The sequence below is a fragment of the Vicia villosa genome, unplaced genomic scaffold (genome assembly GCF_029867415.1).
Source record: "Vicia villosa cultivar HV-30 ecotype Madison, WI unplaced genomic scaffold, Vvil1.0 ctg.000774F_1_1, whole genome shotgun sequence".
NCBI lineage: Eukaryota > Viridiplantae > Streptophyta > Magnoliopsida > Fabales > Fabaceae > Vicia > Vicia villosa.
In genome coordinates this window covers 700,041-717,895 of record NW_026705346.1, presented here as the reverse complement: position 1 = coordinate 717,895, position 17,855 = coordinate 700,041, and the positions used below count along the sequence as shown (strand labels likewise).

The window sequence follows — 17,855 nt, the reverse complement described above, 5'->3', positions numbered from 1 at the left end:
TTCTCCTTCACATGTGATACCGTCGTCACTAGCTATGGCATCATGGTCAACATGTTTTGTTCATATTTAATTACACATATGGTAGCTATTACTTGGTTGTCACCTCTATTAATAATTCAATATAGGATTCACATGCTGATGTTTAGCAAATAACATCATCAGTCTAATAAATTATTAAAGGAGACATTTAAATGAAACAAGCCTATTTTCCTTTTTTGGCCAAAAGCTAGTCAATAAGGTATGTGTTCTATCTATCCATAAGAGAAATTGAGTGGTTCACGTTTCTTCCCTGTGCAACAGTTAGCAGCAGTGGTATTGTCCCATCCTATAAATATATTGGTGATTCCACGGTTCCAATTAAATTAGATGCTACAGTGTGTGTTCTATCAACCTATGCAAAGACTCACCTGCTCATTGTGCCTTTCAATTGGTCAAGGAACTACAGTGTGTTTTCAAATCAACCAAATGCTAGTGGCACACGTCCTATTAGCTAGCAATTTAATGTATTATTGGTTCATGTTGGATTTGAACAAAAGTAACACAGCAGCCAAGAAGTGAATAAAGGAAAAACAACAAAGAGGAATGCGACACGTTTTCTCGCCTGCATAGCAAACGGTTCTCTAACCTATACTACATGTCTATTTCGTTTTCATAAGCATATGAACACAGGAGTGTTCATTTTCCAGTATTAATCTTTGTTTTAAACTTCCAATTCCTCTACCGATTCCAGTTTACCAATAGAAATTAAAACACATATATTATAAGATTCACTATGAACAAATATAACTATGTTAATTTACCAATCACCCCATTATACTAGCCCACAATGATTAGGGATTCTCCCCCTTACCTCTTGATTTCTCCTCCAAAACCCTAGCTTTTGCCCCTTGTTGTTCTTCCCCTTTTCTTCTTCTCTTAGTCTCCTTTCTCCACTTTCTCTTCTCTTTAAAAAAAAATTCAGCAAATGAAATGGTAACTCTCCTTCTCATAAAACCCTTACTAACTTAATAACTTATTATCTTAATGGGCTTAAGAAAAATAACACCTCCAAATTACTTCTACTTCTAATAAATAGGCCCAATAAATAATATGCTCCAACAAATAATATTATTATCCTTAATATTATATTCCGATTAATCCAATTAAATCCGACTTTTTCTCAAATAAGTAAAATTCAATAATAATATTATTTCTAATATTATTTCTCTACATACTCCACTTTATTAATTCTTCGATTAACCGAATAAATTCTAACTTCACTTAATAATTTGAACACGTTTCTCAATAACACCGACGATCCAATTAATTATGAAACTTCGTCCAAATTAAGTAAATAAATCCTTATTTAATTTAATTAGCCAAATAATAAAATTCGGGCTGTTACACTTGTCGGGTTCAGTCGCCCAACTTCCTATTCACTGTCCATGAGGTGGGTGTATTGAGTCAACCGTCAATAGTTAGGAAGTCGTGGGGGTCTAACTATTTCCCCTGAAGTCCAGGGTATTAACCATCTACTTTTGTGAATGGTGCGATATTCTAAGGAAACTGAGTTTATTTGCTTAAAGGCCCTCAGGGACTATATATAAATGGGTAACAAAAGATTAAAGGATAATCTCTAATACACAGAGAAAACCACCATACATAACATCTCATATCTCCCCGTGTGAGTTAGCTCTCACTCTCGACAAACCCTAAGTCTTTACAACCCTAATCCATTTAGAGCTATTACCTTCGAATCAGTTAAAATTACAAATTACAAAGTATTTATAAATAAAATATAATTTATTTACAAACATTATGTTATTACTAATAAATAAAATATGATAAAAGAAAATTTTGTATTTATTTTATATATTTAGACACAAAACAATCAATAATAATAATAACAACAACAATAATAATAATAATAATATTAATAACAAAAACAATTATTTTTATAAATATTTTTTAATTCATCATATTATATATCTGATTGAAATTACTTTATTTGATCAGACTTAAATATACTATTTGTCTGAAATATATTTTCTTTTATTTTTAAAAAATAAAATCATTTTTTAATAATTTAAAATTTCTTTTCTTTTGACAAAATAAAATTATTTATTTAACTAGTCGTACACCCGTGCGATGCACGGGTAATTATTATAATTTATTTTAATAATTTAAAATATATTATTTAAAAAATAATAAATTAAAAAATATATTTTATGATTAAAGGATTTGTTACCCAAAATAATATAAAGTAAATAGTATTCAACACCCTATACATAATACATTAACATAAAAAATTATATTAAATTATAAACTATATTCATGAACCATAAAATATATTGAAACTGAAAAAAATTAAAATTTAAAATACATAACAAATAAAGGCAAGTATATCTAAAATATAAGATATTAATAATATTAGGTTAAAGAGAGACAAAGTATTATTTAATTTTAAAAGAAGTCCAATATATAAATTATACAATATATAATTAAAATTATTTATACATAATAATATATTATATTTTTCATTATATTATACGCATACCAAAATATTGTATATGCAGAAGATATTAATTGTCTAATATGCTAGTGAGGTGCAATATTTTTATATAAGGAATACAATTTGATAGGTAAAATTAATATATTACTGTGGCTAAAATAAAAAAAAAATGAATGATATTATGATTTTAAATTTTAAAGAGGGTTTATTTCAACGTGGTTTAAAAACATAACAATTCTTAACTGCGTGACAAAATGTTTGGAAAATTTAATGTGAGAAGATTACATGTGAAGTCAAGAATTTTGATTATATATCAAACCAACTATTGGTAACACTATTTGAATTAAAACTATGATTGTAATCGGTACAATTTAAATACACAATTAAAAATAAGAAAAACATGCATAAAATACAATATCATACATTTTGTGAGAGTTTTTGAAACTGCTAAAACAGAAGATTTTATGTGGTCAGTGTTATATGCAAAACATCTTGTGAATGATAATGGTAGCAATAAAAGAGGGGATCTTTAAAATCTTCTAATATGTAACTACATCCATATCAATTTGAATGTCCTTCTCACTGCATATGAAAAGACCACAAAGAAAGTCATAATTTGAATGTCCTTCTTATTAGACCTGAAAAGAAACAAACAAAAAGACATCAAACAAACTTTAAAAATAAATAGATACATCTCCTGTAGTTATTAAAACCCAGTAGCATTGGTTATATTATAGCTACTTTTATAGTAACAGAGAAACCAAAGAGATCTTACAGAGTAGTGGAGAGTGGTTCTAAAGAGATCTTACAGAGTAGTGGAGAGTGGTTTACAGAAAGTGAAGGAAACTGTTTTTTATGGTGGACCAATTGAATAAATTAAATAATTATCTTATTATTTGGAAAATATTAAGGAACGTGTATGTTTTCAATTTATTAGGAAACCATTTTTTAGAATTAATTTTAATTTAACATCTTTATTTTTATTATTATTATTATTATTATTATTATTATTATTAATTTTTTTAATAAATTAAAGAAACTTTAAAATTAGGAAGTGGGTAGTGGGTTATTTGGGTTAATAGGTAGTAAATAAATGAGTTTTATTACTACTAATATTAATATAAGATTATTATTATTAATTATTTTAATTATTAATTAATAAGTGGATTAATTTTGGAGGGAGTTTTGGAGGGAAAATTTAGTGAAGAAGTTATAGGATTATAATTTAGTATGATAATTTAAGTTTTCTTCAACTGTTACAATTTTTTTATAATCATAATTTTTGAGTTAATGTTGAATTTCACCGTTTTTTTCAGAATTTAAATTTAAAATATTCTTCATAGAAAAAATAATCGATGATATATTCATCATTATGTCATTGTCTATAAGCAATAAATTTCATTTATAATAAAAAGTCAAAAACCATTTTGCTGATTAATGGGATCATATTTATTCATAATCTCCAAATGAAACTTTCAACCTTATTACTCTCTCTCCCCCCTTAAAATATGGTAAAAAATTTCTATCATTTTCTCCATAAAATAGGTTTTAAGCTCACTTTCACATACACAAACACAACCACCACTCTTGATAGTAAAATGGGAAACAACGTTTGCATTCTTCATTGTGTTCCTATAAAAACCAAAAAAAGAAAAACCATTAAACAAAACCTCTTATCTCCATCATCACCTCAACCAACCCTAACCCTAGACAATTATTTTGAAACAAATGAAGTTACTATTCCCACCCCACTTCCCATAGAAGGAGTCCCCTTTTATGATTGTGAAATTTGTTACGAATCAAAGCCTCTAAATGACTCATTCGACGTACAAGGTTGCACTCATTTCTTTTGCACAAAATGCACAATTAAATACATAGTTTCAAATCTACAACAAAACAAGGTTAACCTAACTTGTCCGGAACTAGGTTGTTCCGGAACATTGGATCCTCAATATTGTAAACCAATTTTACCTACCAATGTTATGGATTGGTGGGAGAAAGCTTTGAGTGAATCGGGGATTCCGGAAAAGAATAAATTTTATTGTCCATTTTATGATTGTTCGACACTTTTAATTAGTGAGGAATATCGCGTAGGAGGAGTGATTCGAGATTCTACGAATTCTACTTGTCCTCATTGCAATAGAAGGGTTTGTGCTAAGTGTAAAACTCCTTGGCACGAAGATATGAGTTGTCAAAAGTTTCAAAGATTGAAGAATAGTAATGAGGCTCTTATGGTTGATCTTGCTGGTAGAAGGAAATGGAAAAAATGTCCAAATTGTAAAAGTTTTATTGAAAAATCTCAAGGATGCGATCACATGATATGCAGGTTAGTATTTTTATTTCATCTTTATTAGAGAAAAAAGATATAGACTGAAAGTATAAAATAATTTTATACGTCAATCATATTGCCCTGATAATTCTAAGTTAACTTCTTCATTTTATTGCCTTTTTTTATTGATTGATTGTTAATGAAATTATTTATTAATTATTTTCTTAAATTTCAGGTGTTCTTATGTGTTTTGTTATCAATGTGGACGTGGCATTGATCCTCGTAACCATGGTTGTAATCACAGAGATTGATTTTAAAATGGAGAATCAAAATAGACAACAAAACTCTTCCTCAAGAGATTTAATACTAGTGTTCAAAAATTCAAATTTAAAAATAAAAAATAAATTTTGGATACAAGAAAAAGAGAGTTACAAAAAGGTTAGGAGAAAAAGAGTTTGTTGGCTGAGAGGAAGAAGAGAAAAATTTATTTCAAAATTTTAAATTTTCTTAAGTTTAAGTTATACTACTGGTTGGGAGAATATTTATTTTGCTTCTCTTTTTTTATATGATTAATTTTGTAATTAATAATGATTTAGTTTTGTTATTTTTTATAGTGATTTTGATTTTATTGTATTTTACTAGTATTATTTATGATTTGGATAAAATAGTGTGTTAAATCATGTAAATGAATATGGGATTAGCAAACACCAAAACACCAATGAAAAAAGAAGAGAAGAAAATAATCAGTCATCAATAACTAACTAACAGAGTTAGTTATCATAGCTGAAAGTTGGTTACTTGTATCATTAGAAAAGATAGTATATGTGTGGTGTATGGTAGCTTCTCAGGTAGACAATGACTACTTAAAAAACGGATGTACACGGCTGTGATTATATGTCACGTAGTGTGTTATCTATCATAACGGTTATTCAAAATAACCGTTGTGATATTATTTAAAGAAAAATTTTTAACAACGGTTTTTCTAAAGAACCGTTAGGTATATACACTAAGTTTATTATAAATTATGTGGAATTGTTTATTTCACCAATACTCACTAAATATTTAACATTTCATTCTGATCTAGAATATTATAATATGATAAATTAAGTTATATTAGAAGAACAAGTTACAAGTTCAATGCTAAACAAGAATGCTTCTGCTCCTTATCCACATTTTGCTCTTGGTTAGAATTTGGTTTAATGCTCCTAGATCTTCAACCCCCATTCCTTCACGTCTAGTTCATTTTGCTACATATTATTTACGTTGGAAACAAAATTAGAAGTGAAGGAAGGGGAGGTTGAAGAACAAGAAGCATTAAACCAAGTTTTAAGCATTAAAGAGTGAAATGCAGATAATTGGCTGAAGAATTCTTGTCTAGAATTGAACGTGTAATTTGTTTTCTAACATAACTTTATCTATCATATTATAATTTTCTAATGCAATCCGAAGAGTTATATATTCGGTAAGGTGTTGGAAAAACAAGCAAACCACATAAGATATTATAAACTTATGTAAAACAAATATTAACAACAACATTCATCAACAACAAATCTTAAACAACATAGAACATACCTGTCCCATAATGGAATATAAAATGAAATAAAAGGAGGATGGAGCTGAAGTGAGAGAAGCAAACATGTGTTTGGAGCGCTCACATTGCCATCACTTTAGCTTCATCCTTCTTAACTTTTCATTCATCCATTCATACCTACAAGTAAAAACTAACACAAACATAAACATAAACAAGTCAAAACATTATATGTTAGGGTTTGAAACAAAAACAATTATAGATAAGATTTAAACATTATATGTTAGGGTTTGAAACAAAAACAATTATAGATAAGATTTAAACATTATATGTTAGGGATCGAAACATAAACAATAAGAAGAAACAGAAACTAAACAATAATAGATAAACAGAAACGACACGGTTACATAAGTTTAATGATGAGAAGACGCATCTGAATTAGAATCAGAATCAGATTCAGAAGAGGTATTTTGTGATCTAACTCGTTTTGAACTTGAATCATACATGTCTGGATTTCTTAAAAAGTATCAGAAGCTTCGTAACAAATACAAAGGTTTAAAAAAGATCCTTGTATCTGAATCCGAAGCACACAGTAGGCTGAAGAAAACTTTGTTGTGAAAAATAAAAGTTCTTCCTTAAAAAGCAAGAACTTAAAACTTGCAGAAGAAATTATTTCAGAAGCTTCTATGAACAATGATAGTGGCACAAAACAGTATGACAAATCTTTTTACAAATTCTTTGCTAGAGGCATAGACAAAAGCATAATGGCTTCTATGATCTATGGCGTTAGCAGAAACGATACAAGAGGAATTGGTTATGATTCTGATGAAGAATCCTCTTCAGAAATAGATGATAAACCAAAGACTATGTATTCTTATTTTGTCCCTAAGGGTTCACAAAATGAATTGGTGCCTTACAAAATATGTTTTAAAACCTAAGACGAAGCCAAAAGACTGTTTCTATTATTCATATAGATATGATTATTTTGCATCTAAACTCAAGTTTGTTAAAAACTCTATAAGTACTAACAAGAAAGGACCCAAAAGACTATGGGTACCTTAGAAAAAGACAATCTATGTTGCAGACATCCTTAGTAGCCCAGTTAATATACCTGTCATGGTACATGTACTCTAGCTGCTCGCGACACATGATACGAAGAAGGCATATGTTCCAAAGCCCATAGGCTTTATAGGTTCTGGAGGTGATCAGAAAAGGAATATCGTTGGCTTTGGAACAGTTGGTAAGGGTTATATTCCTTCTATTACTAATGTTTTACTTGTTGATGGATTACAACATAATTTATTGTCCATAAGTCAATTAAGTGACAATGGTTATTATATAATCTTTAATCAAAAGTCCTGTAAAGTTATAAGTCAAAAAGATGGCTCCATTTTGTTCAATGGAAGGAGGAAGAACAACGTTTATAAGATCAGACTTTCTGATCTGAAAGAACAAAATATTAAGTGTCTTATGTCTGTTAAAGAAGAGCAATGGATCTGGCATAAACGATTGGGTCACGTTAGCATGAGAAGCATTTCTCAGCTAAAGAAGATTAACTTAGTTACAGGCGTTCAAATTTGAAGTTCTCTTTAGATGCTCTTTGTGAAAAATGTCAGAAAGACAAGTTTTCAAAAACTTCTTTCAAAGCTAAGAATGTTGTTTCTACCTCCAGACCATTGGAACTCTTGCAATTTGATTTGTTTGGACCAGTGTGTAGCAACATGCCTTAAAAATTACGTTTAAACGAGTCGCCACCCACTATTTGTTTTAGGCAAGTGGGAAACCTAAAAAAATGATATTTTTTGGGTAAGTAGGTAAATTAGGCAAAGGGAAGGTGTTAGGAACCCTTTGCCTCCCTTTTACTCAAGGGAACCCGTTTAATCTTTAGGTTTTAGGTTTCAAAAATGTTTTTTTATTAAAAGGTTGGCCTCATATAATATGAGTTTTAGTCATTGGCCAAAAAGGGAAAAAATACCAGGGGTTAAAAAAATATTATGATCGTAAAAACATAACCAAAATGTAGCAAAAATAAAATCTCTTAGATAGCGTCATTGTCAGATCGAGTCAACAAAGACCAAAGGCCAAAATGCGTTTAAAATAAAAATAAGATAGGGTCATTGTCAGATCGAGACAACAATGGCCAAAGGCCAAAAGTCGTGTATAACAAAAATAAGATAGGATCATTGTCACATCGAGACAACAATGGCCAAAGGCCAAAAGCTGTATAACAAAAATAAAACGTAAAAGGCCTCAATATATCATCATTGGCCAAAAGTTTTGAAAAAAAAAACGTTTTAAAAAAGGGAGGCCTCATATGAAATCATCGGCCAAAAGTTTGAGTTTGAGTTAAGAGATTTGAGTTTGAAAAAGGGAAAGGATTTGTCGGCCGTTGTCAGTAAATCGACAATGGCATGTTAGGGTTGTTCAAGAGAAACCCTCGGAGGAAGAAGAGAAGCATATATAAAAATGTGTGTGTGTTGGGAATTTGTGAAAATTGTACGTGAAAGTCAAAAAAAGGTCCCATTTAGGGTTGCCAAGACCCCTTTTTATAGAGTTAGAGAATTAGGTTAAAATCCATAAGAGGAAATAACCCATATCCAAAAGACCAACAACCCATCTTGGTCACCAAAATTATGAAACTGGACATACTTGTTTCCAAGTACAAAAATGATCAAAAATAGCCAAAAAAAAGTCCAAAGTGCACCAAGTGAAAATTGAACCCACGACCCTATGCTTGCAAAATTTCCTCCTTACCAATTGTGCTATTTCATTTATTCAAAATAGGAAGACATTTGAGAGCATATGAAGGATGAGCAACTTTATTATTTTTAAAATACAAATATTTAAAATAAACTATTATATTTTTAAATAAGCAAAATTAATATTAACAATTAAAACTTGAATAAAACTTATAAAATCAAAAGTTAAAAATAATTTTAAATATTATAAATAAAGCGGGCAAAATTTGGGGTATGACAACTACCCCTATTTAATTAATATTTGATTGAAGTGTGCGAGAGTACACGGTTTTCGCACATTCGAATCGAAGGGTTATTAAATACCTGAAGACCCCAAAATTTGTCCGACAAATAGGCTTAGATAAATAACTTGCTAAAACCTAGAGATTGACATAGCAAGCGTTCGTAGATTCCTATTTATGAATTAGGATTAACTTTCTAATACCTAGAGATCGACATAGAAAGCGTTCGAAGATCCTGAATTATGCATTCTTACCATGAGCTAGCAGGTAAGGAATGCGGGTCCGAATCTGTTTGGGATCCGTCCAGTAGAGTTGGAGCAAAATATAGAGAATTAACTTGCTAAAATCTAGAGATTGACATAGCAAGCATTCAAAAATCCTTAATTATGCATTCTTACCATGACTTATTCCCACACTTAGCGGTTCTAGTAGGCGATTCTAGTCTCCTTTGGCCAAGTGACAATTCCCACACTTAGGTTTACAATATATATATATATATATATATATATATATATATATATATATATATATATATATATATATATATAATTCCACCATATATAGTATAATAAAATGATAATTATATATATATATATAATAGAAATAACGAAATAAATATATAAATATCAACATAAACAATAGGAACACCAAACAAAATTAAAAATCCTAATACTAAAGGGTAGGTGAGTTAATTGGTTTGATTGAGTCTTCATAAAGAATCTTAATCTTTATCAGAATTAATTCGCTCGAAGCGAATAAAATTTGATTTGGTTGACAATGAATTAATCCTTATTTAAAATCCAACCACTATAGGCGAGTGGATTTGACCGTGGTTTGTTATTAGGTGACTCGCCTTGGTTTTGCAATCGTGTGCACGTATCTTCATAAAGAGATGAGAGAAATCAGAGTCTCGTAGTTCGGGAGTTGATTGAAATAAGAGTTATATTTATTAAAATTAATTTGCTCGAGGCGAAGAAATTCGACTTAATTCATTTACCACATTTTTAGCGGTAGCGTTTGATTATTGCTCTAGGCATAAATAATCTGCATGAATTTTAATCGTATTTTGAGTAATTGATTGGTGCGACATCGGGAGTCGACCAATCCGAAGATGTGGTGAAATGTGAAATCCACCCATCTTATTTATTGGAGAAAATATTGAAATTTATTTGATTTAAAAAAGTGTTTGATTTTTTTATATTTTCATTAGTTACTGATAATATGAACATGCTTTGGTCGTGTTTTCATATTTCTGATGTAACTAAAATAAAATTAAAGTAAATAATTCCCAATGATGAGATGTTTATAGGCCTATTAACCTAATTAGATGAAAAACTAATTCCTACTGATAGTATATAGAATCAAGAATTCCTCCAAAGTCGAGCGATCCTAGCTTCAACTATAAATATTGTCGATGAAATTAATGATTACATTACAAATCTTCTTCCAAGTTACTATATTTATACATTATTTACTTATAATAATTTTCATATACTACTAATATTTTTTAACTATAAATTATTTTCAATGGTGATAAGAAGGAGTTTCTAAGTAGTGATACTATTGATAGATCAGAAGCAAATGCGAATGAGGCTTTTGAGCATTTGACTCCTAAATTTTTGAGTTGTTTGAAAACGTCTGGTTTGCCTAATCATTGCTTAAAATTGAAGATGGGCACAACCATTATGTTGATAAGGAATTTGAATCAATCAGAAGGACTTTGCAATCGTACAAGATTGACGGTAACAAGACTAGCAAATCATGTGATTGAGGCTAAGATTATTTCAAGTACTCACGTAGGAAACACTATTTAAATACCTAAAGTGTCTTTGTCTCCTTCGCAATCCCCTTGGTCATTCAAACTTATTAGAAGACAATTCCCCATCATTGTTTCATTATATTGCAATGACAATAAATAAATATCAAGGTCAATCATTAAATTATGTGGGTTTATATTTGCCAAATGACGTCTTCAGCCATGGACAAATTTATGTTGCAATGTCAAGAGTCAAAAGCAAAGGAGGCTTGAAAATTTTAATTCATGACAAAAAAAAATTGCCATTGCATGAAACAACAAATGTGGTTTTCAAAGAGGTTTTCCACAATGTTGTATAGGTATTATATTGTACATTATATTGTTTTTACATTTATTACTTTCATATATAGTATTCATGTTGTAAAAACGATGTCAAGAACAAAATATAATAGGAATTAGGGCTTTCATATTCAAGCGCCACAGACCAAAATCATTCACTCCAGTGAACTTTTCAATCTCATACATTGTTGAAGGCATCTTCTCCACACTCACCGCACCAATTTGTTGTGAAAAACGATGTCAAGAACAAAATGTAATAGGAATTAGGGAAGATAAAAAGAACACAAGAATTGGTTATAACTGCTATTCTTTTAATTTCTCTTAAAACAAGATTACAAGTTTACAAGAATAACAAATAACCTCTCTCACCCTAAATTAGGATTTGCAGCTTAGCAATGATGAGAGACTAGTATGCTATTTATAATAAAACCTAACATACTAACTAATGAGCTTTTTCCACAAGGCCCATTACACAAGCCAACTTAATAAACAAGCTAACTTAACAAATTAGGGTTTAAACACTAAAACCTAATTTAACATGCTGACAACCCTAGCATCTTCGACACAAGCATGTGAATAACCTTCGACTTCATGCTTAATCCTGTCGAACCAAGAAACTACCCTTCGGCCATACTAGAGTTCGATCCAATATCTCACAAATCTCCACCTTGGATCTAAATCTACAACATCAAGGGAACAAACTAGCTTTCTTCATGCAGCTTTAGCAACTGCATACAGTGGAAAAACTTGCAACTCGGCAATGTCTTGGTGATCATATCAGCAACATTGTCTTCAGTCGAAACCTTCAGTACTTGGACTTCTCCACACTCGATTACTCCCCTGATGAAATTCAACCTCACATCAATGTGCTTAGTTCGCTCATGATAGGCTGAATTCTTCGACAGGTGTATTGCACTTTGACTCTGCTTCAGTGGTTGATAGAGCAACAACCTTCGGAAGTGTTGCTTTCCAACAACTGTTGTGCCAAACATAATGAAAACATATCCAGAAATAGATTTTCTGGAATCCATACAACCTGCATAATCAGAGTCGACATATCCTTCGATTACTGCTTTACTATCTTCACCCAGGGCTCCACCATAAATTAGGACTCTATTCAGAGACCCATTTATGTACCTTAAAATCCACTTCAATGCTTCCCAGTGAGCCTTTACAGGATTCGCCATGTACCTGCTTACAAGACTTACTGCATATGCTATGTCGGGTCTTGTACAGTCCATAGCATACATCAAAGGACCAATTATATTAGCATACAGAATGTTATTCATATAGGCTCTTTCAACATCAGTACTGGGACACTAATCAATACTCAACTTGAATTGAGGGTTTGCTGGAGTCACAACTGGCTTCGAATTCGACATACCAAACTTTTCGAGAATCTTTCGTAGATATGCCTCTTGAGATAAGCATAACTTTGACTTCTTTCTATCTCTTTGAATGTCAATTCCAAGAATCCTGGAAGCAGCTCCCAGATCCTTCATATCGAACTCCTTATTGAGTTCAACCTTCACCATCGTCACATCTTAAACATTGTTGCTTGCTATGAGAATATCATCCACATAAAGCAACAAAATAACAAATGAATTACCAGGTCAAAATCTAAAGTAAACGTAGTGGTCTAACTGACTTCTAATGACACTTATGCATGCCATGAATTTGTCGAATCTCCTATTCCACTGTCGAGGAGATTGTTTCAGCCCATACAAATATCTCTTTAACTTGCACACATAATCTTCCTTCCCCTTTTCGACATACCATTCAGGTTGCCTCATCAGGATCGTTTCACCTAGATCACCATACAAGAACGCAGTCTTCACATCCATCTGTTCTAGTTCAAGATCGAACTGTGCCACCATGGCAAGCAACATTAGAATAAACCTAAGCTTCACAATAGGAGAAAACACATCATTGAAGTCGACACCTTCTTTTTGAGTGAAACCCCTTGCAACTAACCTTGCCTTGTATCTTTTCGACGTCACTCCTTCAATTCCTTCCTTAACTTTGAAAATCCATTTACAGCTGACTAACCTTACCCCAATAGGTTTCTTGATCAGTTCTCAAGTATGATTATCATGAAGAGATTTCATCTCATCATCCATGGCCTTCAGCCATTCAATCTTATTTTGACTCCTCATAACTTCCTTGTAGTCTCTAGGTTCTTCGTCTAGAACCTCACTTGCAGAGATTAAGGCATAAGCTATAAGATTTGCATATCCAAGTCTCTGAGGTGGCTTGATGGCTCTTCTCGACCTATCTCTTGACAATAGGTAGTCATCGACAGTTTCCTCAATTTCTTCGACTTCATCAGGGATATGCAATTCAGCATCAACATGCTCCACCTTAATAGGAATCTCTACCTGTTCTAGCTCTTCGTCAGATGTTTCTGCATTTTGACCAACATCAGTTTTCTTAAAAGCCATTTCAGCTTCATTGAAAACTACATCTCGACTGGTGATACACCTCCTGTGACCTGGCTCTAGGAACCATAGCCTATAAGCTTTGACTCCTTCAGGGTATCCCGTGAACATGCATTTCAGAGCTCTAGGTTCGACCTTGTCTTGCCTAATGTGAGCATAGGCTATGCAGCCAAATACTCTCAGTTTGTCGAGATCTGGTGGATGTCCCGACCAAACTTCTTCAAGTGTCTTCATATCTAACACTGTTGAAGGACATCTGTTTATCAGATATGTTGCTTTCGAAACAGCCTCAGCCCAGAACACCTTCTTTAACCCTGCACTAGTCAACATGCATCTGACTCTCTCCAAAATAGTTCGATTAAACCTTTCAGCCAAACCATTTTGCTATAGAGTACCTGCACTAGTTTTGTGCCTTGCAATACCAGAGGCCGCACAAAAACTGTCGAATGCCTCATTGCAAAATTCAAGGTCATTGTCGGTTCTCAACCTCTGGACCTTCCTGCCAGTTTGATTTTCTACCAGAGTCTTCCAACTTTTGAAATTCTCAAAAGTTTCATCCTTAGTTTTCTGGATGAATACCCATAACTTACTGGAATAATCATCAACTATGGATAGAAAATACCTTGCTCCAGAATGTAATGGACACCTTGGAGGCCCCCAAAGATCATCATGGATGTAATCAAGGGATCCATGTGTTCTTTGTTTGCCTTTGTTGAACTTCACTCTGAAAAATTTTCCAAGTACACAGGGTTCACAAAACGTCAGCTTTTCGACTTTGTCTCCACCAAGCAGATTTTGTTTCCCTAATTCGACCAGACCCCTTTCACTAACATGGCCCAATCTCATGTGCCAGATTTCTGTCTTTGACAAAGGTTTCGTGGATGCAACATTTGTCAAACCACTTACAACTTCAGCCTCAAGGGTATACAAGCCTTGTTTCTTCACGCCTCTTAAGACTTCCTTTGAACCCCTCATGACTCTTATGATACTTTTCTCTCCTTGGAAAACATATCCTTTCTTGTCGAATACACCAAGAGAAAGTAGATTTATCTTCAAATCAGGAACATACCTGACTTCAGTCAACAACCTTATTGACTCATCATGGACTTTGAACCTCATAGATCCAACACATGCAATCTTGCAAGCCTTGTTGTTTCCCAGCAATACTGATCCACCATCTTGATCACATGATTCCTCGAACAAGTCTTTGTTTGGAGTCATGTGCCAAGTGCAACCTGAACCCATAATCCACTCTCTTCTCGAGTCACTGCTTGAAACCACAAGAACATCAGATGATTTGAAATCATCTTGAACAATGGTTGCATTGCCATTATCCTTACCTCCATGATCTTTCAAGCGTTCAGGGCACACCTTTCTTGTGTGACCCTCCTTCTTACAATGATAGCATCGTATGCCAGATGCTTCGCCACTGTAAGACTTTGACTGTCTTTTGCCCTTCTTCTTGTCAAACTTACTATCCTTTCGTAAGAGTTTTCCTTTAACGGCCAAACTTTCGCCAACAGTCGAAGGTTTATGCTCCTTTCGTTTGTTCAGGTCCTTTTAATATAGGGCTTATTGAACTTCTTCAAAGGTCAGGGACTCCCTTCCATACAGGAGAGTTTCTTTGAAGTGAGCATGTGATCGAGGCAAAACACACAATAGTAACAACGCTTGATCTTCATCATCAATCTTTACATAGATATTTTAAAGATTAAGAATCCGCTTGTTGAACATATCCAACTGCTCAGCCAACACTTTGTCTTCAACCATGTTGAATGAATACAAAGTCTGCTTCAGGTAAACTCGATTTACCAGCAATTTGGTCATATACAAACTTTCAAGTTTCGCCCATAACCCTGATGTTGTCGTCTCCTTTGATACCTGTCTGAGAACCTTATAACCAAGGCTCAACAAAATTGCATTATGTGCCTTCTCGATCATAGTCGTCTTCTCCGCTTCCGTTAATGCAGCATTCATGGCTGCCTCTCCCTTCAACACTTCCAAACAACCCTGCTGAACTAGTAGGGCTTCAATCTTCAAGCGCCACAGACCGAAATCATTCACTCCGGTGAACTTTTCAATCTCATACTTTGTTGAATGAATCTTCTCCATGCTCACCGCACCAATTTGTTGAGAAAAACGATGTCAAGAACAAAATATAAACGAAATTAGGGAAGATAAGAAGAACACAAGAATTGGTTATAACTAGGGGTGGCAAAACGGGCCCGGCCCGTTGGGCATGCCCGTTTTACCCGCACTTTAGTATGGGGCGGGCCAAGGTTTTAGGCCCTCACTCTCTAATGTGACCGCCCCGCCCCGCCCCGCCCCGTTTTCAACGCGGGCTTTTGCGGGCATGTGCATTTTCATAAATTTTTATGTTTTTAGGCTTAAAAGGTGCAATGCCCGCGGGCTTTGCCCGCCCCGCCCTCACTTTTTTGCGGGGCGGGGCTAGGTTTTAGGCCCGCATCTTCAACTATGCCCGCCCCGCCCCGTTTATTTGCGGGCTTTTGCGGGGCGGGCTAAACGGGCGCGGGCATGCCCGTTTGCCACCCCTAGTTATAACTGGTATTCTTTTACTTTCTCTTAAAACAAGATTACAAGTTTACAAGAATAACAAATAACCTCTCTCACCCTAAATTAGGATTTGCAGCTTAGCAATGATGAGAGACTAGTATGCTATTTATAATAAAACCTAACATACTAACTAATGTGCTTTTTCCACAAGGCCCATTACACAAGCCAACTTAATAAACAAGCTAACTTAACAAATTAGGGTTTAAACACTAAAACCTAATTTAACATGCTTACAACCCTAGAATCTTCGACACAAGCATGTGAACAACCTTCGACTTCATGCTTAATCCTGTGGAACCAAGAAACTACCCTTCGGCCATACTAGAGTTCGATCCAATATCTCACAATTCATTTATAATATGGACTTGCATGAATTTTATTATACAAGGGAAGAAAGGGCCTACATTTAAAGGTGACTACCAAGGATGATGTTTCACTTTAAAATTGCTAACTATATTCCTAAGGTATATGCTCATGTCCACTAATTTAATTTTTTATTTTCATCTGAGACTTTCTTTAAATATATTAACACTTGTCTGCAACTTTCTACATATTAAATATATTCTTTTTACTGTTTTCTATAATTTTCAAGATACTAGGAAAATCTTGGACTATATTTATTGTGAACTAATTTTGAAGACAATTATTTGTCATTTTAGCTCTATTTCCTTTTGGTAATTTAATATAAATATGTAAAACAGATCAATTACTTGTCATTTCAGTTCTATTTCCTTTTTGTAATTTTATTTAACTATGTAAAACAAATTATGGTATATTGGTCTCAACTCTATTTCAATTTTATTCAATATGCTACATTAAGAATTTTTAAGGTTTTTATTTTTCGTTGGTACAGTATAATTCACATTAAGATATAAAAAAACCCGTGCGAACGCACGGGTCTTCTACTAGTAACTAATAAGAGAGTAAATGGGTTATCACATGGCATGCTAGGAAGTTATCCTGATTCTAGAAAATAAGAATAAACAGTAATCACAACAAAAAAAATATTGAGATAAAGGGGTACCGCCCCATTTCTCTGAAAAACTTCTTTGCCTTTTTTCAATAATTCCTCAACCACTATAATTATGAACTGGCAGTTGAGAAAAATAATAAAAATGAAACTGATGCATATTAAAGCAGTATCAATAAAACAAAAACACCATTTCCCTGTAGTTTCATTTTGGTTTTGACAGAAACCCAAATTCAATTATAAAAACAACACAATCACATTTTCTTCTTTCTCATCACCCAGATCCAATAACAACAAAAATGCATTCAACAAACAATCTTTCCTTCATCTAAAATAAACCATTGAAAAGAAAGGAAAGAGATACCAACCGTAGTGGAATGGCAGATTGGTGATTGAGTTGGAGGAAGGTGCAACTTCGACGTTGTTACTGTGAAGTTGAGAGGTTAATCTGAGCAAGCGAGGAAGACGGCGCAATCGTGGATCTTGTGTAGTTGTAGATCTTAGCACTTT

The 17,855-nt window shown here is 33.0% G+C and overlaps 1 protein-coding gene across 1 annotated transcript; it reads left to right on the top strand.

Moving 5' to 3' along the window:
• The first annotated feature begins 4,089 nt into the window (after positions 1–4,089).
• On the top strand, positions 4,090–5,071 carry LOC131631103 (E3 ubiquitin-protein ligase RSL1-like). Its single transcript, XM_058901884.1, has 2 exons — positions 4,090–4,817; positions 4,996–5,071. The coding sequence occupies exons 1-2, from the start codon at positions 4,090–4,092 to the stop codon at positions 5,069–5,071; spliced, it is 804 nt and encodes a 267-aa protein (XP_058757867.1).
• The last annotated feature ends 12,784 nt before the right edge of the window (positions 5,072–17,855 follow it).